The sequence below is a fragment of the Palaemon carinicauda genome, chromosome 28, assembly GCF_036898095.1.
Source record: "Palaemon carinicauda isolate YSFRI2023 chromosome 28, ASM3689809v2, whole genome shotgun sequence".
NCBI classification, from domain to species: domain Eukaryota; kingdom Metazoa; phylum Arthropoda; class Malacostraca; order Decapoda; family Palaemonidae; genus Palaemon; species Palaemon carinicauda.
The window spans coordinates 45025982-45052832 of NC_090752.1; the positions used below are offsets into that span (position 1 = coordinate 45025982).

Below are 26851 nucleotides of genomic sequence, written 5' to 3' on the forward strand. Positions count from 1 at the left end.
GGAATGTGTACCAGGGGGAGCGGTGATGCGGGTAGTACGATAGTAAACAAAGTAGCATAAGACTGACATTTTATATTATACCCTTACATACTATGGAGAAAAGATCTTCAAGAAAATATACTGCCAAATATAAACTAACAAACTATAAATTAAGGCAAGAAAGCAAACAATATTCATAGCTGCCATTCTGTTTGGAATCAGGGAAAACTGTGTCCGTAATGAAGAAACAAACAGGAAATTTATTGGGAACTTATGGATATGCATATTGCGTAATTAAATGTAAATGCTGAATTTTGAAGATAATATTACAAAGTGCCTGAAAACTGAGAATATAGTTTTGTTATTACACGATACACTGTATAGATAATTTCCTAAGTATAATCAAGCACCACAGAGCTAAATGCTATAAATTATCATGCATAGATAACATTAATAAAACTCCGGTTAACGAGTATTCTAATTGAATATTGTACATTAATATTATTCTTATTATTATTATTACTTGCTAAGCTACAATCCTTGTAGGAAAAGCAGGATACTATAATCCCAGGGGCTCCAACAAGGAAAATAGATCAATTAGGAAAGGAAAAAAGAATAATAGAATATTCTAAGAAGAGGAACAACATTAAAGTGAATATCTCCTATATAAACTATAAAAACTTTAACAAAACAAGAGGAAGAGAAATAAGGATGGAATAGTGTGCTCAGGTGTACCCTCAAGCAAGAAAACTCTAACTCAAGGCAGGGAAAGCCCATGGTACAGAGGCTATGGCACTACCCAAGACTAGAGAACAATGGTTAGATTTTGGAGTGTCCTCTTAGAAGAGCTGATTACCATAGCTAACGAGTCTCTTCTACCCTTACCAAGAGGAAAGTGGCCCCTGAACAATTACAGGGCAATAACTCGTTGAGTGAAGAAGAATTGTTTGGTAATCTCAGTGTTGTCAGGTGTATGAGGACAAAGGAGAATCTGTAAAGAATAGGCCTGACTATCCAGTGTTTGTGAGTATGCAAAGGGAAAATGAATTGTAACAAGAGAGAAGGGTCGATTGTAGTACTGTCTAGCCAGTGAAAAGACCCTGTAACTCACGAGCTTGCAAGAACAATTTCTCATAGCCATTGTGCTAATTTTGCATATAAGACTTAAAAATACTTGTCTCTTGAGACATTTGAACTGCAAATGATGTATCTATAGGATTGATGGATATGTATAGAAATATATGTATCCTTGTTTGAATATCTAAGCTGAATAACTGATATCATTCTTTCATACACATTAGATAGCTATTGTGTAATGTTTCTGAATGTTAAGAAACCTTTGGAGTTTCACTAATATATGTCAGACTGCCATTATGGACAAAAGAAATATTGAATAAATCATATTTGAAGGGTCAGCTTTCTACCTAAATATTTTTCTTGTTTTTTTTTTTCTGAAGAGTGATTGCATGATTTCTAAAATTTAAACTTCATAATTTTCAAAACCTACTGAACCACTCTGGTTAGTACTGTGATTAAAGTTCATTTATCTAGTTTAGATGATGCTTAACAGTATTAATAATCTACCTTATGATATTCAGTCCAACTTTTTTTTTTTTAAGTCTTCATGATTAAACTTACGCTTTATCCTCCTTCCATATCTATCAGTATTTTAGAATAAAAGTACTGGCACTTTAAGGTAAGGTTCAGAAAGGTCTTATTACATGGATTGGGTGATTATACTTCTGTTGAGTCTGGTTTTGTGTTCAAGTACTCCAGATATTGCTGTTCTGAGCATTTTGTGCATTTAAAGTTTGCATATATATATATATATATATATATACCGTATATATATATATATATATATATATATATATATATATATATATATATATATATATATATATATATATATATATACATACATACATGAGTTGGTTTTATTTGAATTAAAATGATTTAAATCAGATTAAAAAAATCATCATTTAAATCCAAATAAAATGTGATGTCAGAAATTACCTTGGAAAAGAGAAAGCTTCCAAAACTAATTTTTATTTATAAATATTATTATTATTATTATTATTGTTACTAGCCAAGCTACAGCACTAGCTGGAAAAGCAAGATGCCATAAGGCCAGGAGCTCCAACAGGGAAAAGTAGCCAGTAAGGAAAGGGAACAAGGAAATAAATAAACGATATAAGTAATGAAGAATTAAGATGAACATCTTGATAAACATCAACAACATTAAAACAAATATGATTCATATATAGACTATAAAAAGCCTTATGTCAGCCTGTTCAACATAAAAACATTTGCTGCAACTTTGAACTTTTGAAGTTCTACTGATTCAGCTACCTGATTAGGAAGATCATTCCACAACTTGATCACAGCTGGAATAAAACTTCTGGAATGCTGTGTAGTATTGAGCCTCATGATGGAGAAGGGCTGTCTATTTGAATTAACTGCATGCCTAGTATTACGAACAGGATGGCACTGTCCAGGAAGATCTGAATGTAAAGGATGGTCAAAACTCTGAAAAATCTTATGTAATATGCATAATGAACTCATTGAATGACGGAACCAAAGAACAAAATCTCTGGTTGATAGCAATAACATTTAAGGTAAACTTTATTCTTAAGAATTGAAGTTTTTGTTGCAATTATGCAATTATAAAGGTCGGTAAGTTATCTCAACAGAGTTAATAGGAATTTCAAATTTTGTTGCTAGTACAGTCATACCTCTCTTCTCGAAAGAATCTGCTTACGAAATTTTCACGCTGCGAAACGAGATGCGAAGGTTTTTCTGACTCACATTGGAAAAAATTTTCTATGGTAAGAAAAGAGATTTGCCAGCCAAGCCAAGAATAAAATAGTCACCCATTAAATTTTTTTTTTTAAGAAAACGGGTTGTTCACGCAATAGAAAATGTATCTCAATTGTAGGGGTAACTATAATAGTACAGTGCATATGGTACTGTATATTTTGTACAGTGTTGTACTGTATGTATTGTAGTATTTTCCATTTATTATTGCATTATGTTATAATTACTGAATTTACAGGTATTAATAGTTAGTTTAGGTATATTGAATGGTTAAAATATATTTGGCTGCACAGTATCATTGTGGTTATTCTGTAGCTTTATTATAAAATCTAATGTGGTGTTTTTGTAGAGTTTGGATCTAGTTGTAGGGTGATACAAAAAAAACGGTCATCATAAAAAATCGAATAACTTCCAAAATTTTATTTAGATCGACACAAAACTTTAGCTACATTAGGTCAAGCCTGTGTAGCAGACATCTCCAAAGTTTCAAGTTTGTACAACAAAAACTCTTTGTTTCACTGGCTCTCCAAAATGTGCTCCAAATGAGCTACCCGGCGCTGCAGGCACATTTGGATCCGGCAGGCAAAGTTCTCGATGACCCTCCCGCATTCCTCCCTAGGTATCACTCTTATTGCTGCCTTCAGGTCAGGGACAGTCTGGGGGCTGTTTCCATATACCCTGTCCTTAAGGTATCCCCAGAGATGAAAATCTGGGGGGGTTCAGGTCCGGTGAATGCGGTGACCACTCCGGGTCACACCTGCGGCTGATCAGTTGGTCAGGGAAACGCTGCTGTAGCCATGCCAATGATTCGTTTGAAGTGTGGGGGGTGGCACCATCGTGCTGGAACCACTGGAGGACCCTGGCAACTCTCCGATGACAAAGTGCTGTCCAGAACTTGCCAAGCACCTGGACATATCGCTCGGTGTTGATAGTCACAGACCGCTCGTTGTCCTCCTCGAACCAGAATGGTCCAATGATGCCATGTTTGGAGTTGGCGACCCAGGCAGTGCACTTCACCGAGTGTAATGGCCTTTGCAGACAGTGCTCAGGGGGTAGGCTACCCCAGAAGATATTGTTCTTCTAGTTCACGTGACCTGACAACAGAAAATGTGCCTCGTCCGAAAACCAGACATTGTCAAGGAAGTCTGGCACACCAAAAATATGCCTCAACTATAAATGTCTTTTCCTCAGTAGTCCATGGCATCTCGAAGGTTGAATTTGGTAGACTCTTGGAACATTAATTTTTCTTGATAAATCTGAAAAATAAAAGGAATTGATTATTTATTTCAAAAGTTATTCAAGCGTAGGTGATGACCGTTTTTTTTTTTGTGTCACCCTTTAGGCAATTTACATGTAAAATGGGTCTCGTAACGCGAATTTCCATGAAAGGAAAGCCACTCCGGTACGAATTAATTTTGTGTTGTGAGGCATTACTATACAGCACGCTCATGGAGAAATCCTTAATATGTTATTAGTTTTATTTCGAACTGTGCACTGTATGTTAAGATAATATTGCTGTACATTAAATTTGTATTTTTGTTTGATGGCTGCTTTGCTGTTTTTTTTTTTTTTATTTATGTATTAGTTACTACAACTTGACGGCTCCGATTAAATTATTAGTATGAATTCTGTTTTTTTTATGAGGAATGTATATTAAACTATGGTTTCATTTAACATTGATCAAGTTTGATATCATAAAAACCCTCTTAACACTTAAACAAATAATTAGGAGCTGGAAAGAAGTATTATTGAAAAGCATGATTTTAATTAAAAAAAACCTGATTTCAATCAAATGAATATTATCTTTTTATTATTTTTTTTTTTTTTTGGAAATTTTTTTTTTAACCCATATATATATATATATATATATATATATATATATATATATATATATATATATATATATATATATATATATACTGTATATATATATATATATATATATATATATATATACTGTATATATTATGTGTGTTTGTTTGTGTATGTTGCAGTGCTCTCATTGACTCTTGAATAATCTGGCTACTGTATTGGCTTCAGAATATCAAAAACCTTGTCTGTTTTGATTACTAATGCCCCTTGAAATGAAAGGTTTCAGATGTTTTATCCTCAGAAAGGTTATACTATATGTTGTATGGAAGTCCTATTTTTTTTTTTTTTTTTTTTGGTAAAATTCCATCTTTTAGGCAAATTTAGATTAGGAAAATTCAGACAACCCAGCAGGCATTGAGGGAATCATGTTCGAAGTTATATTTGATAACAAGGATTGTTGGAAAAATAATGAAATTCATCCATAACCCTTACAGGCATTTGGCATGGTTTAATGGTTCTCCTTCATTATAACCTTTAGGTAAATTAGTTATTATGTGTAGTATTTTACCAAATCCCAGGTTGAAGATACTGTAGCGATGCTAATGACGAGTGAAACGTCATTCCAGTTTCATCACTTGACAGCATTCCTTGATGGTACAACAACATGCATTTGCTTAGACTTACATTTCATAGAAAAGGGATTTTAATAAACTGTTTGCATTGTGATGTTCAGTAAAGTGATTGGGGTTAAGCACTCTTTTGTCTTATGACTCAGCAGGTAAATTTGCATTGTAGTATAAATGTCAGTGTTGTGCATTTATCATCTATACCATTTGTTGTCTTATGTGTTAGATATCTTATGTAGATGTTTGCTTATGAATTTTTGTTCACCCTGTGAGTTATTTTTCATTGTAATGTATATACCGTATCCCAAGGAGACATTTTTGGGAAAATTATGCTTGTTAACCCTGGGGAAATATAACTCATTTTGATTTTGAATGTTGCAAGATTTGTAAATTCTGATTAGTGATTTTATTTGTAATTCAGAGTAAATAGCATTGACATTCACTAATATTGACTTCCTTGAACACATGTTAATTTTGTTTATTCCGCAGCTCCCGAAGCCTCTAGTAGTGACATGTGTAAGTTTGATTTCCATTTTGCCCTTTTATTGTTGTATGTCAAGTCCCATGACCAGTCGGAAGTAGAAAGGTTTTTGCTTGTCCACAGGATGGTGTTTTGAAGATCCCTAGTTTTTTTCCTTGTCCTAATTATATTTACTTATCTTGTTCATTTATAACATTGTAAAACCTTAACTTTATGCAGTAACTTGGTATACATTTCTAAGTTTCATTGGTGTAAAGCCTTGAAATTCAATAATAAGTATTGAACAATTCATACACTTATCCTCAAGCGAACTTTTGACCAGTAAGTTTTTCAAGCCCTCCAGCCGTAGATTATCTTGTTAGCTTCTGTTACTATTGGAGATTTGCCCGTATTATTTAAAACCAATTTTGAATCTGTTATGAAGAAATCCTTTTCTGCTTTACCCGTATTTAACATTGTGTATTGAGATTGAATATTGGTATTTCTGGCTACTTGATTGTTTTATCTATGCTATTGCTCCTCCGGGTTCATTATCCCAATGTAATTGCTGAAAATATTGCTTTTTTAATTGAACATGAATGTAAGTAGCATCTCACTATTCACTTTTGACACCTGTTCAATGGCATGATGTACAGTATGTTATATTTTTATGTGGTACTACAGTAGTTGTGTCATGTTATAATAGTAAATGCTTTAGAATCAATGTCGCTCTTTTTTCTTGACTTTAAAGTGATATAAGACTGAGGAACCATATCAATAGGTACTAATAATGTTCATGTCAGTGTTAAATGTATGATTATATCTTGTTTCTTTTGTATAATTTGATATTAGCAATCTCTATTTTTTTCTCAAAGCCTATTATTAGTAATTAGCTATTTTATGAGTCCCTGAATTGTCCCTGATACTTTAATCCCAGTTTAAAGGATAAAAGTAGCATCAGTCAGTTGGTATTGTCCATGCCCTGATGGGTCTCGAAGTTCAGGGAAAGAACATGTTGAAATTTTGTGTGGCTGTGCATATGTTCACACCATGCTTCAAAGTGTTCAGGTGCTAATTTACTTTAATGGCACTTATTTGGTAAAGAAAGTTTATTCTTTATAGGTTAGTTTCTGTCCCATGGTTTTTTTACCATTAAGAGAGATAAACTGGTGGTCAGCTTACAAATAATTTTTTTTCTACAGTAGTTAACTAAGAATATACTGTATGCAAGTACAGTACTACAATTTTTATTGGTTTGAAGTGACAAGCATCAAGTTATAGTTTCTGATAGTATTTATTCCATACATTTGGTTTTGTCTTTGGTACATTCATAATTTTAATGTCAATAATTATGATATAGCCAGTATATAATAAGCTAATTTGTACCTTTCAAGTTAGCTGGAGTCTGATTCTCTGGTAATTTAAAACTGTGCTTTCTGTGTTTTAACGATTTCTTAGTTTTATATATATATATATATATGTAATGAGGAAATTTGGCTTTAATAACTTTGGTGGTATTGCATAATTACTTTAAATCGAAATAGTGAACCGGCTTTCATTTTGGTAGTTTGTCCATTTTGTCATACCTTTGGTTATGAATACGGTACATTAATTCTTTGTTATGTATTTTGAGGTACAGTGTATTGTCTTACTGCTAGTTAATTCAACTTGAGACTGCCTGTGGAAAAATTTAACAGTAAAAATATTTCATTTATGAGAATTTCATATTGGTATGTTTTCTTCAATTTTGTATTTAGTGGATTTTCTGCCTTTAACTTTTAATGTAGATACAATACTCCAAAGCAAATGTAAAAAAAAATGCAGTCTTTTTTGGCTCATTCTCAATCCATTCCAAGGAGTTTTGCTAATGGAGCAAACTCTGATCCTGGTTGGAGATGTCCTCATTTGTAGATTAGGTGGTCCTGGATGTAGAAAAATTTTATCATTAGTGGTCACCTTGTGGGTCTTGTCTTAAGCAACCAAGTTATGTGTTGCATTTGAGTGGAATTTTCCCTCATGTAGAATGGCATCTCATTTTTCATTTATCAACTATGGCATTCTCCATGACATTTACTTCCCAGGGTTAATTGGTTCCACGTCACACATAAAAATGAATAATGGTTCGCCTCTCTATCATTCTCAGGGGTATTCTTTGGCAGTACAGATCTACCCATCCTGGGTACAATATTACCTAACAGGTGGAAGGTGGATGTAGTAACTCAGAATACATAATTTCAGATTTCTGTAGATATTTTCATTTACCAGGGTTTTTGTGTTACAAAGATAATATCTCCTAGGTTTTTGAGAGACGTGGGTTCTGATGCAGAGATTAATTTGAGGGATCCTTCAGGTTGATTTTACATGTCTCAATTAGCCAAATTTGGGGTGTTCAGCAGCCCAATCCTTCCTATCTTATATCGTGAACTGGTTCCAAGAGACCTGACGTAGTTCAGGTTTTCACTGTATGTTTCCTAAACACATACTGTACTTAACATGAAAAATTTATCATAACCTGGTATCATTATAATGCACAGAAACCAGATACCTACATTAATGAGCTTTCATGTGAAGTACAACAATTGATCATTGTTTCATGACACAGTCTGAAATGACGGAAGCTGATCCAAAGTAAACCGGGTTACTACAGTACTGTGAAGGTTTTCTTAACAAAATTATATGGAATTTGTTTCATATAAACCTATTACTTACAATTCTGGTTTCTGTCTTTCAATCCCTCTTAATTCATTGTGCCTTATGGATTGAATAACACAATGATTGTCTTCAGATGGACCCATACATGAACAGTATCAGCTATCTGTCATTGTCTTTAAGCAGACTGAAGAATGTGGGGCAATTAAATGACACTTAAAGTGGCTAACTATAAGTTATGTGTTCTATGAAACAATTATTTGGTTTTGAAAATTATATTCTTTAAAGAAAATTACATCATTTTCATCAAGTGACTTCTGTTGAGAGATTTAAGTCTATTGTGTTAAGCATGTCAAACAGGTTTTTTTTCATGGCTTTTAGAAATATTTATATTCTGACTAACTGTAATATATATGTGTATATATATATATTTTTTTCAAATAACTTGATTACTGATAGTGGGTAGGTTCTTTGTTTCACATTTCAGAGTAGAAAATGCTAGAGCATGGTTAGGTTTTTTATATTAATATGAGCTAATTATCAGTGGTATATTTCTCATCCTACAGAGGTTTTGAAAACATAAATGTATTTTATATTCATGTCTGAATATTAATATGTTTGATAGTAACTTGTTCAGATAAACGGAAAATGTTTGAAGATTTGCAATAATTGCGATATTTAAGCTTTATTTGAATATGCATTATTAATATGATATTTTAATTATAAAATAAATTTTTGAATATACTTACCCGGTGAATATATATAGCTGCAACTCTGTTGCTCGACAGACAAAAAACTGTAAAAAACTCGCCAGCGATCGCTATACAGGTTGCGGGTGTGCCCATCAGCGCCAACTGTCGGCCAGATACCATACTCAATGTAAACAAAGACTCAATTTCTTCTCATCTCACTGCGTCTCTATTGGGGAGGAAGGGAGGGTCAGAGACCAGTTAAATATGTTTACATCTTATGAGCTAAGAGTTTTTATTTCATTTTGGAAGTTATCAAAATAACAAAAACAAAATAAATAGGTACCTGGTAAGGAAGTCGACTTAGACGATTACTCTGCCTTATAAGTACGTCTTCCTTACGGAGCCTCGCGATCCTCTTAGGATGCTGACAGACCCCTAGGAGCTGAAGTATCAAGGGCTGCAACCCATACAACAGGACCTCATCAAACCCCTAATCTGGGCGCTCTCAAGAAATGACTTTGACCACCCGCCAAATCAACCAGGATGCGAAAGGCTTCTTAGCCTTCCGGACAACCCATAAAAAACAACATTAAAAACATTTCAAGAGACAGATTAAAAGGATATGGAATTAGGGAATTGTAGTGGTTGAGCCCTCACCCACTACTGCACTCGCTGCTACGAATGGTCCTAGTGTGTAGCAGTTCTCATAAAGAGACTGGACATCTTTCAAGTAAAATGACGCGAACACTGACTTGCTTCTCCAATAGGTTGCGTCCATTATACTTCGCAGAGATCTATTTTGCTTAAAGGCCACGGAAGTTGCTACAGCTCTAACTTCGTGCGTCTTCACCTTAAGCAAAGTTCGATCTTCCTCACTCAGATGTGAATGAGCTTCTCGTATTAACAATCTGATAAAGTATGACAAAGCATTCTTTGACATAGGCAAGGATGGTTTCTTAACTGAACACCATAAAGCTTCAGATTGGCCTCGTAAAGGTTTAGTACGCTTTAAATAGAACTTAAGAGCTCTAACAGGGCATAAGACTCTTTCTAGTTCATTGCCTACGATCTCCGATAAGCTGGGAATATCGAAAGATTTAGGCCAAGGCCGAGAAGGCAGGTCATTTTTGGCTAGAAAACCAAGTTGCAGCGAACAAGTGGCTTTTTCCGACGAAAATCCGATGTTCTTGCTGAAGGCATGAATCTCACTGACTCTTTTAGCCGAGGCTAAGCATACCAGGAAAAGAGTCTTAAGAGTGAGATCTTTCAGGGAGGCTGATTGTAACGGCTCAAACCTGTCTGACATGAGGAATCTTAGTACCACGTCTAAATTCCATCCAGGGGTAGCCAAACGACGCTCCTTGGTGGTCTCAAAAGACTTAAGGAGGTCTTGCAGATCTTTATTGTTGGAAAGATCTAAGCCTCTATGCCGGAAGACCGATGCCAACATGCCTCTGTAGCCCTTGATAGTGGGAGCTGAAAGGGATCGTCCTTTTCTCAGGTATAAGAGAAAATCAGCTATTTGAGCTACAGAGGTACTGGTCGAGGATACAGAAACTGACTTGCACCAGTCTCGGAAGACTTCCCACTTCGATTGGTAGACTCTAATGGTAGACGCTCTCCTTGCTCTAGCAATCGCACTGGCTACCTCCTTCGAAAAGCCTCTAGCTCTCGAGAGTCTTTCGATAGTCTGAAGGCAGTCAGACGAAGAGCGTGGAGGCTTTGGTGTACCTTCTTTACGTGTGGCTGACGTAGAAGGTCTACCCTTAGAGGAAGACTTCTGGGAACGTCTACTAACCATCGAAGTACCTCGGTGAACCATTCTCTTGCAGGCCAGAGGGGAGCAACTAACGTCAACCTTGTCCCTTCGTGAGAGGCGAACTTCTGCAGTACCTTGTTGACAATCTTGAACGGTGGGAATGCGTAGAGATCCAGATGTGACCAATCTAGGAGGAAGGCATCTATATGTATTGCTGCTGGGTCCGGGACTGGGGAGCAATAGATTGGAAGCATCTTGGTCAGCGAGGTTGCAAAGAGATCTATGGTTGGTTGACCCCAAGTGGCCCAAAGTCTCTTGCACACATCCTTGTGGAGGGTCCATTCGGTTGGAATTACTTGCCCTTTCCGACTGAAACAATCTGCTATGACGTTCAAGTCGCCTTGGATGAACCTCGTTACTAGGGAGATGTCTTGACCTTTTGACCAGATGAGCAGGTCCCTTGCGATCTCGTACAACGTCAGTGAGTGGGTACCTCCTTGTTTGGAGATGTACGCCAAGGCCGTGGTGTTGTCCGAGTTTACTTCCACCACTTTGCCTCGAAGGAGATACTCGAAGCTTTTCAAGGCCAGATGTACTGCCAACAGCTCCTTGCAGTTGATATGCATGCTCCTCTGACTCGAGTTCCACAGACCTGAGCATTCCCGACCGTCCAGTGTCGCGCCCCAGCCCAAGTCCGATGCGTCCGAGAAGAGAACGTGGTTGGGAGTCTGAACAGCCAGGGGAAGACCCTCTCTTAGGTTGATATTGTCCTTCCACCAAGTCAGACAAGACTTTATCTTTTCGGAAATCGGGATCGAGACCGCTTCTAGCGTCTTGTCCTTTTTCCAGTGAAAAGCTAGATGGTATTGAAGAGGACGAAGGTGTAGTCTTCCTAGTGATACAAATTGTTCCAGGGATGACAGCGTCCCTACCAGACTCATCCACAGCCTGACTGAGCAGCGTTCCTTCTTCAGCATCTTCTGGATGGATAGCAGGACTTGATCTATTCTGGGGGCCGACGGAAAAGCCCGAAAAGCTAGACTGTGAATCTCCATCCCTAAATACAGAATAGTTTGGGATGGGACCAGCTGCGACTTTTCCAAATTGACTAGGAGTCCCAATTCCTTGGTCAGATCTAGAGTCCACTTGAGATCCTTCAGACAGCGACGACTGGAAGAGGCTCTGAGAAGCCAGTCGTCCAAATAAAGGGAGGCTCGGATGTCCGATAAGTGGAGGAATTTGGCCACATTCCTCATCAGCCTCGTAAACACGAGAGGAGCTGTGCTTAGGCCAAAGCACAGGGCCCGAAACTGGTAGACCACATTTTCGAAGACGAATCTCAGAAAAGGTTGGGAGTCTGAGTGAATGGGGATGTGGAAGTAGGCGTCCCTTAGGTCTAGCGAGACCATCCAGTCTTCCCTTCTGACCGCTGCTAAGACTGACTATGTGGTCTCCATGGAGAACTTCGTCTTTGTGACAAAGACATTCAGAGCACTGACGTCTAGCACCGGTCTCCAACCTCCTGTCTTCTTTGAAACTAGGAAGAGACGGTTGTAAAATCCCGGTGATCGAAGGTCCGAGACTTTGACCACCGCTCCCTTCTCTAGCAAAAGAGACACTTCCAGTTTCAGGGCTTGTCTCTTTTCTTCTTCTCTGTAACCTGGGAGAGAGATTGATGGGGGACGTTGCTAGAGGGGGTTTGCGTACAAAAGGGATTTTGTACCCCTCTCTGAGTAACTTCACAGATTGTGAATCTGCGCCTCTCTTCTCCCAGGCTTGCCAGAAGTTCTTGAGTCTGGCTCCCACTGCTGTCTGAAGTTGCGGGCAGTCAGACTCTGCCCTTGGAGGACTTGGGTCCTTTCCTCTTCCCTCGTTTCCCTTCGGCACGAGCACCTCCTCTGCTGGAGGCTCTGCCACGAAAGGGCGGAATAAAGCGAGAGGCTGGAGTGTCTATCCTCGGTCTAGCAGACAAAGTAGGCAAAGGGGGACCTTTGCGAGCTGAGGACGCAACTAGATCGTGGGTGTCCTTCTGAACTAACGAAGCGGCAATTTCCTTTACCAAGACTTCAGGAAACAGGCACTTGGAAAGGGGAGCAAAGAGAAGTTCAGATCTCTGGCATGGCGTAAATCCAGCAGACAGGAACGAACAGAGAGACTCTCGCTTCTTCAGGACTCCGGACGTGAAAGAGGCAGCTAGCTCATTGGACCCATCACGGACGGCCTTGTCCATGCAGGACATAATGAGCAAAGAAAAATCATTATCTGTCGAAGAGATTTTCCTGCTCAGGGCTCCTAAGCACCAGTCTAAAAAGTTAAAGACTTCGAAAGCCCTAAATATCCCTTTAAGAAGGTGGTCCAGGTCCGATGGTGACCAACAAATCTTCGAGCGTCTCATGGCAAGGCGGCGGGGAGAGTCTACAAGACTTGAGAAGTCGCCCTGGGCAGAGGCAGGAACTCCCAAGCCGAGAACTTCTCCCGTGGCATACCAGACGCTCGATCTAGAAGAGAGTTTAGATGGGGGAAAGGCAAATGCTATCTTCCCTAAACTCTTCTTAGACTCTAACCAGTCTCCTAACAGCCGCAAAGCTCTCTTGGAAGAGCGTGAGAGAACGAGTTTAGTAAAGGCAGGTGCGGTAGAAGGCATGCCTAACACAAACTCTGACGGCGGAGAACGAGGAGCCACAGAAATAAAATGGTCAGGAAACAACTCCTTGAATACAGCCATGACTTTTCTAAAGTCCAATGATGGTTGAGTTGCCTTGGGCTCGTCCAGTTCTGACGGTTGATCGTCTTGTTGTTCAGCAACGTCTTCATCAGATAGTTCCTCATCCGAAAACTGATGAGGAAACGGCAACGGAGTGGGCAACGTCTGGCTCGCTGAGTCCGGTCGCACTGGTGCATGCGTGACGGAGCCGGACGCAACGTCATGGAACTGCTGCACAGTCTGTGAACTGTCAACAACCATGGGTGCGCGAGGACGCACAGCGTCCACCCGAGACTGTCTAGACCGTCTGGGTTGTGCAGTCAACACCATACCGGGTTGCGGAGGTTGACGCACCGCGTCAAAACAAGTCACCTCTGATGGTTGTTGAACGTCCTGAACGTCAACAACCACCTCCGAGCGTCGCTTAACGTCAACGTGCGGCTGGCAACCCACACTGGGTCGCATCGGGGGAGGAACCACCTCAACTGGTAGATGCGAGAAGGTTACCTCAGCGTCAACAGGACGCACAACCGATCGCTTGGAAGGTTGTTGGCCAGAAGGTTCAGCAGCAACCTTCTCCGCATGAAAGTCCTCCATCAAGGACGCAAGCTTGGACTGCATGTCTTGCAGCAAAGCCCATTTAGGGTCTACGGGAGCAGGTGCGGCAACAGACGGGGTTAGCGACTGAGGCGGTACCGCTTTGCCTCTCTTAGGCGGTGAGCAGTCATCAGATGACGGCAACGAGTCCGAACTGACCCAGTGGCTACAACCGGGACGTTGGACTTGTCCTGAAGGGACCGACTTACGTTTTAAAGGTCGTGAGACCTTGGTCCAAAGTTTCTTACGAGAAACACCTTCAGACGACGAGGTAAAAACGGGCTCTCTCGTCTTACGTAGGTAGGGGCGATCTTGGGGAGATACGCCTGATACCATGGAGGGAATGTCTGTTCGCTGATCAAGGCCTCTCGAACCCATGCGTCGTACGACATTGCTTCTCCCCTGGGCTTGGGAGCTTGCAAGAGGTCCCGGACTAGGAGGACGACAGGCACGAACAGACGAACCCTCAAGCGCAACACTGTTCACAACACTTTCACTAGGCACTTTATCACTTCCCGCGGCACTTTGGCACTTTAGCTCCTTAACATCCGCCATGAGTTGATTGCGGTCACTTGCAAGGGACTCAACTCTCTCCCCCAGGGCATGGATAGCACGCATCATGTCAGCCATCGATGGTTCCTGAGTGCTAGGAGGGGGGTTAGGAACAACCACTACAGGGGAAGGAATAGGTTGAGGGGCATGAGGAGAGGAAAAATCTATCGACCTAGAAGAACTTCTCCTTATTCTATCTCTCTCTAGCCTGCGTGTGTACTTCTCAAATTCGATAAAATCGAATTCCGAAAGGCCCACGCATTCCTCACACCGATCTTCCAATTGACAGGTTTTACCCCGACAATTGGAACAAACAGTGTGAGGGTCGAGAGAAGCCTTTGGAAGACGCCTAGAACAGTCCCTAGCATTGCATTTTCTAAACTTGGGAACTTGTGAAAGGTCAGCCATTTTGAATTGGTCAAGGGAAAATTCCAAAAAACGATCTAAGTCATCAACAATGAATCCGATACCAAAAAGAGTTCAAGGATTTATTTGAAGAAAAACCCTGCACAGCGAAAGCTCAAAACCAAAATAAAGTACTTCACCAAAGATGATGGGAAAAACTCCAGGTTTCAACAGCGAGTAAAGTACGTCTTGTCGACACGTCGACAGAGAAGAAATTGAGTCTTTGTTTACATTGAGTATGTTATCTGGCCGACAGTTGGCGCTGATGGGCACACCCGCAACCTGTATAGCGATCGCTGGCGAGTTTTTTACAGTTTTTTGTCTGTCGAGCAACAGAGTTGCAGCTATATATATTCACCGGCTAAGTTAAATATTTAAAAATTAAGAATAATCAAAGTGTAATAAATTGTTTTGTCAAGGTGGAACTCCCAAAACTCCCCTATTTCCCCATATCTTTAAGTACAGTACTGTATAGGGATTATGTCGCCAATTTACGAAAGTTTTCGCATTAGGGACTTTATGCTGATTTGTTTTCCATGCTAATATAATACTTAAGAGTAACATATATTGATATTGCTTTTTATTTTGTGCTTTTTGTCACAGAGATGTTCTCATTTGTGTAAGAGCTGTTGTAGCTTTTTACATGGTGAGAGCTCAATTTCTTCCTGCCCTAACAAACCTTATGTTATTTATAGGGATTATCTTTTGGCAAAGCTGGAAGGTTAGCCATTAAGACATTTAATGTGAGGTGGCAACCCAACCACTATAGTTGGGAAGTTAGGGGCTGGCTGAGGGGTACGCAACCACCTATATCTAATCGCACAACAGTGAGCTACATCACTTCTTTCTTTTGGTTAGTAGATTTCGGACGAGTGCGCGCTCTCCTTTCAAGGCTTGCCATATAGACTATTGCTTTATGCACAAATCTTTCTCTTTTTTAGGGGTGACTGTTTCTCTGACTCTCCCATGCATACCTGCCGTGGTCATGAAGGGCGCTCCTGTGCCACCTTCATTTCGTCGGTAGATACCGACCCTCATTCACTCTGCCCGACCTGCAGGGGCTGTTGCTGCTAGCAGGGTTCACCCTGTGATGAGTGTTGGGCGTGGCCTGCCTCCCAGTGGGAAAAGTTTGGATGTCGTAGGAAGAAGTCCAAGAGAGATCTCTCCCTCCCAGGGTCTTCCTCAGGGACGTAAAAACCTCGGACATCCCCTTCCCGCACCCCTAGACCTCTCTCCGAAGCTCCTCCTTGCTTGTCCTCCGGTGAGCAATCAAGTAGGAGCACAGACCAATGAAGCCAGGGCAACTTATGGGTACCAGAGCATTGTTGCTTCCCCTAGAGGAGCACCTTCACCTCCGGTAGCCAGGGAACCATTCTTGCTTCCAGATGTGCTGCAGGGATGGCCGTCCCTTGGAGTGATTGCACCCACTTCCAAGGAAACTTAGCTTCTGCTCCTTCAGCATAGGGCACAGAGATCCTTTGCCAGTTGCTGCTGCTGCTGCAGCTGACGCCTTGGATGTCTGCGAGATCCACCTTTCAACCTCTCCTGGCCCCTCCACACAGTATTGTGGTCATCGCTCCCGTTCGCCCGTCTAATGGCTTCCTGCTGACGACGAGTCCTCTCGCCATCTTCAGACCTCATCGTCACCTAACGATCTGCAATCTCTTCTCTCTCCCCACAGGTAACGCTCCAGCCTGTGTGCAACGCTAGCCTGCTGCGGATCACAAACCTATGAACGATCATCAACCCATGGCCAGCTCTCCATCAGCTTGCCTATCGCCAGGACGAGACCGATCATCTTCAAGTCCTTACCGACGATCCCCCTCAGGACGTCATTCTCGACGCTCCAATGATTGCCACTGAGCACTAGATCGAAGGTCATCACGATCTCGACAGTCTTTTTCTAGACAATGTTCACATTCACGAACTAGACGCTCACACTCACGAACTAAACGCTCACAATCACGAGATCAAAGGTCATCACCATCTCGATGCTCTTCTAGAAGACGTTTACATTCACGAACAAGACGATCCTCTTCATGAGGATAACTCAGATGCTCACGATCGACGCGACGCTCTCTGACCCGGCGATCTCCTACTGGCCCTTCTCCTAGATGACCTATGCTTGAACAACGATCTCCTGACTGACAATCTCCTAGTACTGTAGACGTTCTCCTTATTGTCTACCCCTTGCTCCCTTTGCAGAAAGGTATCTCCTTGCTAAGAGCTTGCTTATGCGCCGCTCTCGTATGCATCAGCCGCTGATGCAACACTCACCAACGCGATGTGCTTCTCTCCTTCAGAGGCTTCCTTTGCCTCCTCCAGCGAGCAATCGTAGCCCTACAGCACAACAGAAGCCCCCAAGGCTCCTCGCTAGCCGCCATTCACTTGTGAAACGTATCCATCTGCTCGTGAATCTCGCCCTATCACGCGTGAATCGGCTGATTTCACACGTTTCAGCTCCGCTCTCACGAGTGGTCACGCGTTCTAAGCCTATGGAAAGAGCTTCCACAACTACAGTAATACCTTGAGATACGAAAAAATTGAGATAACGAGGAGAGTTCCGAGCAAATTTTTATTCTGAGATACGAGGAAAAATTTGAGATATGAGGTACAGTAGTTCCCTATGCGGCCGCCAAGTGGCCACGTGTGCGAGAGGCTGCTCACGAGGACAGCATCGCTCGGTCTTTCCCGTCGGATCTCCGTCGCGTAAAGTTATCTCCGAGCATCGGCCGTATTGTTTTTTTTGGGGGGGTGACTGTTTCTGCACAAGCAAGTGGGGGGCCTGAGAGTATGTTTTGTGGGGGTCCGCGGGACTTTGTCCTTGTGCAAGGGGGGCACGTCCCGTCTGGCGACCCTGTGTGAAATAAAAATGTCCCTTTTTCTTCTCCAGATTCTTGGGTAGATGTTTTAGGCACCTCCGCAGCGGAAGGCGCCCCAGAGAAGAAAGATTCACCGCTAGAGGATCCCCTTGGATGGAGCCTGCCGAGAACTCCATGTAGGTCTCCGTTGAGGGTGGAAGACGGTTTGGGGTACTGTTTCCCGATCATAGAGCGTCCTACTACTCCTCCAGCGACTTCTTCGGCAGTCCCTGAAGTTTTTATGCAACCATCGACGTCCGGGACCCACCAGGTGTTGAGCAAAGCTCCGCCTGCCCCTCGGTCCCGTTATGAGGAGATGTCTGAATCTTCAGCAGCAGGTTTGTCGTTCTCATCAGAAGAGGAAGTTCGGAGGAGACACCGGAGGAGGAGAGACAGATCTAGGAGAAGGCGGTCCTATTCAAGGTCTCCATCTAGGTCACAGCATAGCAGGAAGAGATCTCGTTCCCCGAGGCGGAAGGTCAGGAGGAGCTGTTCGCCGAAAGAACAATGGGTCCTCGTCTCCCGCAGTAAGCTTGCTGACTTTACCACTATCCCGAGCACTGCGGGTCGGCTTACCGGAGACAGTCCTCCTAGAAGGGCTTCCAACAGCCACAAGACGGCTACAGCCATGGACCATAGGTCCTCGTCGGACAGGCGTAAGACCTCGACCAAGGAGACTCAATCCGCCCAGCGGAGGGAGTCGCCTCTTCGGACAGGCAGCCGCTGCGAGTCAGCCCGTGGGAGTGATCGTCAGGCACGGCTACCTCCGTTAGACATCACCACGGAGGAACCCGTACCCTTGTTAAAGGAGCGAAGAAGGGTGGAGGCGCCCGTTCCTGCCGAAGGGCGCAACCTCGATCCTCAACATAGCGCAGTTGCCCCCTTCAGCGGCACTTCCCGTCCCCGGACGGAGGAAGCGGAGGATGATGCAGAAGACATTCCGGCGGAGGACTCCGCGTATAGGAGAGTCATCAACCTGATCAGGAAATATAATAGGATCGAGGAGCCCGTACCTTCGGATGAAGACGTCTGGCGGTCAGGTCTTAACAAAATCATGGAGAAGCCAGTCCAGAGGAAGCCATCCTTAGCCCTGCCGGAGGCGAGAGATGTTAAACTGGGACGGGCCCACATAGACAAGGTTGTGGACCGGAACAGGGAGAACTCTAAAGGGCAGAGTGCATCCAAACTCCTTCAAGGACTGAAATCCCAAAGCAAATACTGTTCTTTAGAGGGACGTCCACATGGAGCCAGTAAACTGGAAGATTCCGTGGAAGTATTAGGCCAAGGCTCCCCAGAGGACAGAGCCTCTTCTGCACCGATCTACTTCTCTCAAGCGGAGGCGATCATGATGGAGGAGATGTCAAAAGACCTCATCAACATCGCCTCCTGGTTGGACTGGTGGGCTTCTACGCTAGTGGGCACCAAGATTTCCCCGAATCATTAGACCCCTCCAAGCGGGATGCGCTGAAAGAGTTAGTCAGCTCGGGGGGCCGCGCTCTGAAGTTTTTGACCTTCCAGTCCTTAACCTTGTCTGCCAATTGGGTTTTAAGGAGGAGGGACTCAGTGCTGAAGAATCTGTCTAGAAAGATTCCAGACAGGGAAGCGAAGACTCAACGGAATCTCTCAGTGTGGGATGAAGGGCTCTTTCCACTCAAGAAGACAGGGGAGGTCGTCGAGAAGCTTGTGAAGAGGAAGGAGGCCGAGTGGCCAAAATCCCAACCTATGAGAAGACCTGCTTATAGGAGACCTGCTCCCGTGGCCCCTTCTACTTCTCGCGCATCTCCTACCAGGTAAGGAGAGAGCCCTCTACGTCACTGTGGTCTCAACCTACGCAGCCCACCTGTAGAGGAACGAACTCGGCCCCAGCCTCATTTAGAACAGCCTATTCTTCATCCAGAAGGGGACGTTTCTCCAGGAGAAGATAGGGAGAGAGGCCCCCTTCTCCTGCCCAAGCCTCAGGTAGGGGGATGCCTCAAACGATTTTGGCAAGCATGGAAGTTTCACGGAGGAGTGTGACAGTTCTGAAAGAGGGGTACAGACTCCCATTCCTGGCAAAACCACCCCCCCCCCTTATCCCAGCGAGTCAGGAGGAAGTCTCCACTATGTTGGAAAAAGGGGCAATGGAGACTGTTCTTCTTCCGGGACCGGGTTTCTACAGTCGTCTTTTCCTGGTAGATAAAGCAACGGGTGGTTGGAGACCAGTGATAGATCTGTCAGCCCTCAACAAGTTCGTATGCAAGACCAACTTCAAGATGGACACCCCGAAATCGGTCCTGGAGTTCTTGAGGGAAGGGGACTTCATGTTGTCCATAGACCTCAAGGATGCCTATTTCCAGATTCCTATTCATCCCTCCAGCAGAAAGTACCTCCGGGTGAAATGGGGTACCCAGATCTTGCAATTCAGAGCCCTGTGCTTTGGACTTTCTACAGCCCCCCAGGTGTTTACGAGGATTTTCACGACAGTCTCCGTGTGGGCTCACGAACGGGGAATCCGTCTGATTCGATACTTGGACGACTGGTTGCTCCTTTCTTCCTCAGAGGAAGTTTTGAAGGAACAGGGCACGGAGCTACTTCAATTCTGCAAGGTTCTGGGTATCACCATCAACCTGGAAAAATCTCACCTGTCCCGCACCAACAGGATGACGTACTTGGGCATAGTCCTGGACTCGCAACTAGTCAGAGCCTTCCCATCAGTAGACAGGTTGAACAGTCTGGACCAAGTCCTCCGTCCTTTCCTAGCGGGTCAACCCAGGAGAGCAAAAGATTGGCAGAGGCTGATAGGTCACCTAGTGTCTTTGGAGAAACTGGTACCTCAGGGAAGACAGAAACTCAGGAGCATCCAGTGGAATCTGAAGGATCTCTGGGATCAGAGGGACTCCCCCTACAAGATTGTCCCGGTTCTTCCAGAGACCAGACAGTCCCTGGAGTGGTGGCAGGACCGGTCAAACACCCTCAAAGGGATGCCACACTCTTCCGAGCCTCCGGAGTTGGTCCTCTTCACAGACGCGTCCAAGGAGGGGTGGGGAGCCCTCCTCCTAGGAAAGGCAACAAGAGGCGTTTGGACAGAGATCGAGAGGACTCAACACATTAATGTCCTAGAGATGAGAGCTGTTCAAGAAGCATGTCTACACTTCGCATCCCTTTTAAAGGGGAACACAGTGGCGGTGATGTCAGACAACACCACAGTAGTGGCTTATATAAAGAAGCAAGAAGGACTGAAGTCAAAGGAGTTGTGCATTCTCGCATTGGAGATCCTAAAATGGGCCGAAGAAGAGCAAGTCAGGATGACAGCAAGATTCATCCCGAGAAGGAAAAATGTCCTGGCCGACAGCCTCAGCAGAGTAGGTCAGGTGGTAGGAACCGAATGGTCCCTTCACCCGGAAGTAGCGAAGTTCATCATCCAAATGTGGGGCTCTCCGGTGATGGACCTCTTCGCAACAAGGCTGAACGCACAGCTCCCCGTATTCTGTTCTCCTGTCCCAGACCCAAAGGCGGCATTGGAGGACGTCTTTCAACACAAGTGGGACAATCTTGACGTTTACGCCTTCCCTCCATTTGCACTGATCAGGCAAGTGCTCAACAGAGTAAGGCTGGCTCACAACCTAAAGATGACTTTGGTAGTGCCCTGGTGGCCGGAGAGAGAGTGGTTCGCAGATCTAAAGGGACTGGCGTGTCTTCCTCCGTGGCCCCTTCCAGACAGGCCAGACCTCCTGAGGCAACCACACTTTCTAAGGTTCCACGAGAATCCTCAGTCCCTTTGTCTTCACGCCTGGAGGTTATCCAGCGCCTCCTGAGGAGAGAGAGATATTCAGCAAAAACAGCAGACAGGATGTCTCGCTATCTTAGACAGTCATCAACTGCTGTATACCAGGCAAAATGGGCAACATTTACAAGATGGTGTGCCTCAAGAAAAATCAAGCCCATAGGAGCCTTGATCCCGGACATCGCGGACTTTCTCGTCCACCTCAGGGATGAGGTGGGCATGTTAATTCCAGCGGTGAAAGGAGTGCGTGCCACTCTAGGCCAAGTTTTCCTCTTGAAAGGAATTGATCTAGGTGCTTCTAGACATATTTCTATGCTCATCAAGAGCTTTGAACAATCCTGTCCTCCCTATGCCTCCAGGGTTCCTCAATGGGACGTAGCTAGAGTCCTGGATATGCTTCGTAAGCCTCCTTTCGAACTGTTGAATGATATAGTGGATAGGAATCTTACCCTTAAGACTGTCTTCTTGTTAGCTTTGGCCTCAGCGAAGAGAGTTGGCGAGATCCATGGGTTATCCTATGAAGTAGAACATTCAAGAGGTTTGTACCTTCGTTTGTGGCTAAAACGCAGAACCCATCAGTCTGGGACCCTAAGTTTGAGGGTTTCTCGATTCCGGCGATTCCTAGATCAGGTAATCCGGAGGACTTAAAATTGTGCCCAGTCAGAACCATTAGAAAATATCTGAAGAGGACGGCCAGCCTCCGTCCAGGTATACAGTAAAGAACTTATTTGTTTCCACGGGTCCTGTTAAGAAGAAAGTATCTAAGAATACCATTTCTTTTTGGCTCAGACAAGTGATCATCAAAGCTTACAGTAGTGCTGGTTTGTCAGTACCAGGAAGACCCAGACCGCATGACATTAGGAGTATTAGTACCTCTCTGGCTTTTGAGAAGAACATGGCAGTAGCACAGATCCTCAGAGCAGGCACCTGGTCAAACCAATCTACGTTCACGTCTCACTACCTCAAGGAGTGTACGAGAAAATCTCTAGATGGTTTTTCTATCGGGACAATCATCTCCGCGCTCCAACCGATTTAACGGCCCAAGCCCCAGGTTCAATCGTGGGTATCAAAACCAACAGACACAGGTACGATTTTTTCTCCCTTCCCCTTGTCTTCTTTTTACTCTTATGTCCCTTGGAGCTCGTGACCAGTAGGACTGCACATGCCATGAATATACAGCGTCTTCATAAGCACACTAACAGGGAATTCTGAAGGGTGAGTACTTAAAACACTAACATGAGCTCTTTGTGTAGTTTGACCTACTATCCAGTTTACTTATCCTTCCGTACCTAGGCTCCTATCTAGGTCCATGTCAATCCTATTAGTTGGGTCTAAGTCAGGTAGGCACTCCCACCTCCTAAAGTGTAAGTCTCCTAAGAAAGTAGTTCGAGGTAAGTCCCTGTGTTGGAACAGATCACAAATTTTTAGTAATTTGTATTTTTCCTAACAGACTTACCGAGAACTACTTTCGGGTTGTGGCCCTCCCTTCCTTCCCCGAGTGCCTCACTGATCTTTAGTATTTATTGTTTTCAAGAACTTACTGAAGGTCAAGACCCAAGCTAACATGAGGCCTGCCTCGAGACTGCCCTTCCGCCTAGGCCTACCATTACAGAAAACGGAAGTAGGGTAAACTACACAAAACTCTGGTTGGTTGAGAGGAGGTTCCAGGTAACTCCTAAGAAAGTAGTTCTCGGTAAGTATGTTAGGAAAAATACAAATTGCCTAAAATTTGTGATTTTATCACTATACAGTTTTTGAAATCATTTGAATGGTAGAGGTGGGTTTTTGGTACAAATCTTCCTTAATCTTTTATTGCTTTTTTGGTTTCATTTCCTATTACATTTTTCTATTTTGCATGTCGAGAGGTTAATCATTATTGTACTGTATGCTGTATTCAATTTTAGCAGATTTGTAGATGGTGGTATGTTTAAAGCAGATTAATGTTTTGCCTCTGGAGTACAGAAGTCCTATACCGTTTTACTGTAATTGCTTGCTTAGTTTTACTATAAATCTCTACTCTGTTGCTAGTATGCCTAGTTTATACCTTTAAGCCAAAGGCATTTGTCCCTTTTTTTGGGTATTTATATGCTGATTTGGAAGTGGAAGTCTGTGCAGTATCAAAGCATTTGAAGTTAAGCTGGATGCTTATTTTTTGCTGTAACAGGACTTTGTCCATGTTCATACGAAACAGTTTTTGCATTCATCCTAAATATTGTTAAACTTTAAGTATTGAAAGTTTGAGTGTTTTGTTAATTTTCAATGGATATTTGATTCTATTATGGCTAAAAACTGACTTAGATTTATAGATAAAAAAAGCTAATTTGTCTTCTTTTGTAAAGAACCTTTTCCTTTTCAGCTGCAGCGCAAGGAAATAACTTTGGAGGAGCTCCGCCTCAACCTCAGTTCCCTCCACCTCCCTCTGGAGGCCCTCCAATACCATCAGGACTTGATTTTAACCAACCACCTCCTGGATTCCCTCCTGGTAATATATTTCTTTTATATTTTTTGTGTTTAATTTTAATTATAAGCATGTCTCTTATCTTTTTCATTTTCGAAATTAGTAAAAGAGCTTTCTTATTCGAATTTTATGGCTTTTTATATTTGATTTTGGTTGATAAACAGATGTAAGTCAAGATTTTCAAGTAGTCATTCATGTGTATCCACCATTTTTTTTTTTTTTTATTTATAAGTGCTTCTCTGACAATTTGGAAATACTTTAGAATGCTTTAGAGCCTTTTATGTGTGTAATTAGTATTGTTTTTTTTCAAGATTTTGAAACAGAAAACATTTGATAAATTGGAATGCCATTGTTGACTTTTTTTCTGAACATAACCAAAATAAAAAGCTGTGAAGTAAAAAAAATTGATTGTCAAGTTTGATGATATATATATTATTCTGTGGCATAAAGTTACTATATTACTCACCATTTAAGTGACTCAGACCTATTATTTTAGAAAAATTGTATGAATAGAATGCGTGTACTGTATTGATATATTGAAATTACCTTTAATTATTATATTCGTTATACCTGTATCAGCTTGTCTTCTGTATGCCACATGAATTTAGTGCTGCATTTAAATTTTCATCAGGTCTGCCATTAGTTGATTTCAGCAAGCCTCCCCCTGGCTTTGCTGTTGAAGAGCAAAAGGAAAATTTGGTCCCAACTGTTCCGTACTATGAACTTCCTGCTGGACTGATGGCACCTCTTGTGAAAATAGAGAATCATAAGTATCGGCCACTTGATCCGTCTGAATTAAGGCTTCCACCACCAACTCCACCAAGTGAACGGCTGCTAAGAGCAGTAGAGAACTTCTATGCACCACCTTCACATGAGAAACCTAGGAATAGGTTAGTTCAATTGGGGTGTGTATGGTAATTAAACAAATGTTTGAGAGTCATCAGCAGTGTCTTCTGTATAGTATTTAGTTTTGGAATTTGATTTTAACCAATATTTCTCCATTTAGCTGTTAGTATTTGTAAAGTAGTGATGGTGATGAATACGGAATAAAGTTGGGAAATTACTACATATTATGCAACATCATTGGTATTACTATTAATTTCTCAAAATAAACCAGAGTATAATTTTTAGATTGGTTATGTTGATCAAAATTATTTTTTTTTTTAAATCATGGTCAGAAACTCAAAAAGGTGAAAGTTTGGTGAGAAATGAACTAAAGGAATGTTTTGAACAGGCAGAAAACATTGTTAATGGGGCTAAAAGGATAGCGTTAAGAACCTAATTATCACTTACAGTATGCTATGCAAGGCACCTTACAACCATCAAATAACTATTGAATATTTTTCTTGTGAGACAACCTTTAGATGAGACAAGGTAAAGAGATTAGAGCAAATTTTAATTAATTTGTCCCGTATCTGTAGGATAAGATGACTGTTAAATTACAAAACCATCTTTGTATAGGGTAGCTTTTGCAGTAACAATTATCTTATCCAATATAGGTTACGTAAAGAGGATGTTATTACAGTTGTTTTACGCACTGTATCCATAGAAAATCAAAATAAATGGAATAAAGGCGATCTTACTCATGTTTTTCCTAGACGCCGCTTAAAACAGGAACCATTGTTTTGTTTTCGTTTCATTACTAACAAGCGAATGCATTTGCACATCCAAATGATAACTAATCTAATAGCTTTTAGTTAACTGTTTGACAATGCTTATTTATTATAAGGTGTATTGAATAAGTTTAGAAATTATATTGAGAATGATTTTTATTATTTTTATGTCTGACAGCAGTAGCTTTAATCAGCTGATGATATTTACATTTCATCAGTTGTGCTCACATAGAAAAAAGTTAATTTTATTAATATGGAATCACTTCTCAAATAGACTATGTACTATAAATATATGCCAATAATATATAAGGTAAAAAGGGTGCTTTACCTTTATTATAATTTTATTTCACAATGTGAATCTTTTCATATATGACATAGGCTAGCCTACCAATAAACATTGCTTAAAATTCATTATACGCGGAAATATACAGTAACTAATAGTAGTCCATCGTTACCGATGACAGCTTAACAGTCCCCCCACAAACTAGATCATAAAGAAGTGAGCCATTACCCATTACATGATGTAACTTAAGAACTGGTCCTATTATATTAGAGAGGCAACAGTCAATTGTAAAAAGAAGTTATTCATTGCAGGTTTCATTCATGATGTGCAAAAGGCTCTCATTTTATGATAGCTTGAAGTTTGAAGAGAGAAGAAACTTAATAGTTCATTGAGCAAAAAAAAAAATTAAATTTTAACATTAACAATGTCTATTCAGCTCCAATTGCAATACTCCTGGACTGCTTTTCTACTTGCCTATTTGTCCAATTTCTTTAACCCTTTGATGATCAACCCCTCACCAAAATATTTTGCGCCCAAGGTCCAGCCCATTTTTCGAAACCTTTTACTCGACTTATCTTAGTACAAACTCTGTTAAAGATAAGACTTTTAAGACTGATACCATATAGTGTAGTAGTTGAATAAACTTTCTTTCCATTGATTTATAATTTTACACGTTGTAATATAGATAATTTTAAATGATAAAAGAAAGAAAAAGCTAGTAATAATTTAACATGATACACCTACTGGAGCTGAAGGATTAGAAATATTGGACGTAGAATATGTTTAATGGTGTTTTAAGGATTAATTTCAACTCATTCCAA

General features: G+C 41.8%; 1 protein-coding gene across 5 annotated transcripts in view; it reads left to right on the forward strand.

The window, feature by feature from the left end:
- Positions 1-26851, forward strand: part of LOC137621550 (calcium homeostasis endoplasmic reticulum protein-like) — a 127435-nt gene that overhangs the window by 79846 nt on the left and 20738 nt on the right. Inside the window, exons 10-12 of one of the 5 annotated variants that reach the window (XM_068351936.1) lie at positions 5724-5750; positions 24033-24158; positions 24766-25039. In XM_068351936.1, coding sequence (XP_068208037.1) covers positions 5724-5750; positions 24033-24158; positions 24766-25039 — 427 coding nt within the window. The remainder of the gene's footprint in view (positions 1-5723; positions 5751-24032; positions 24159-24765; positions 25040-26851) is intronic. The other 4 variants (XM_068351938.1, XM_068351937.1, XM_068351940.1 and 1 more) reach the window with 4 other exon arrangements.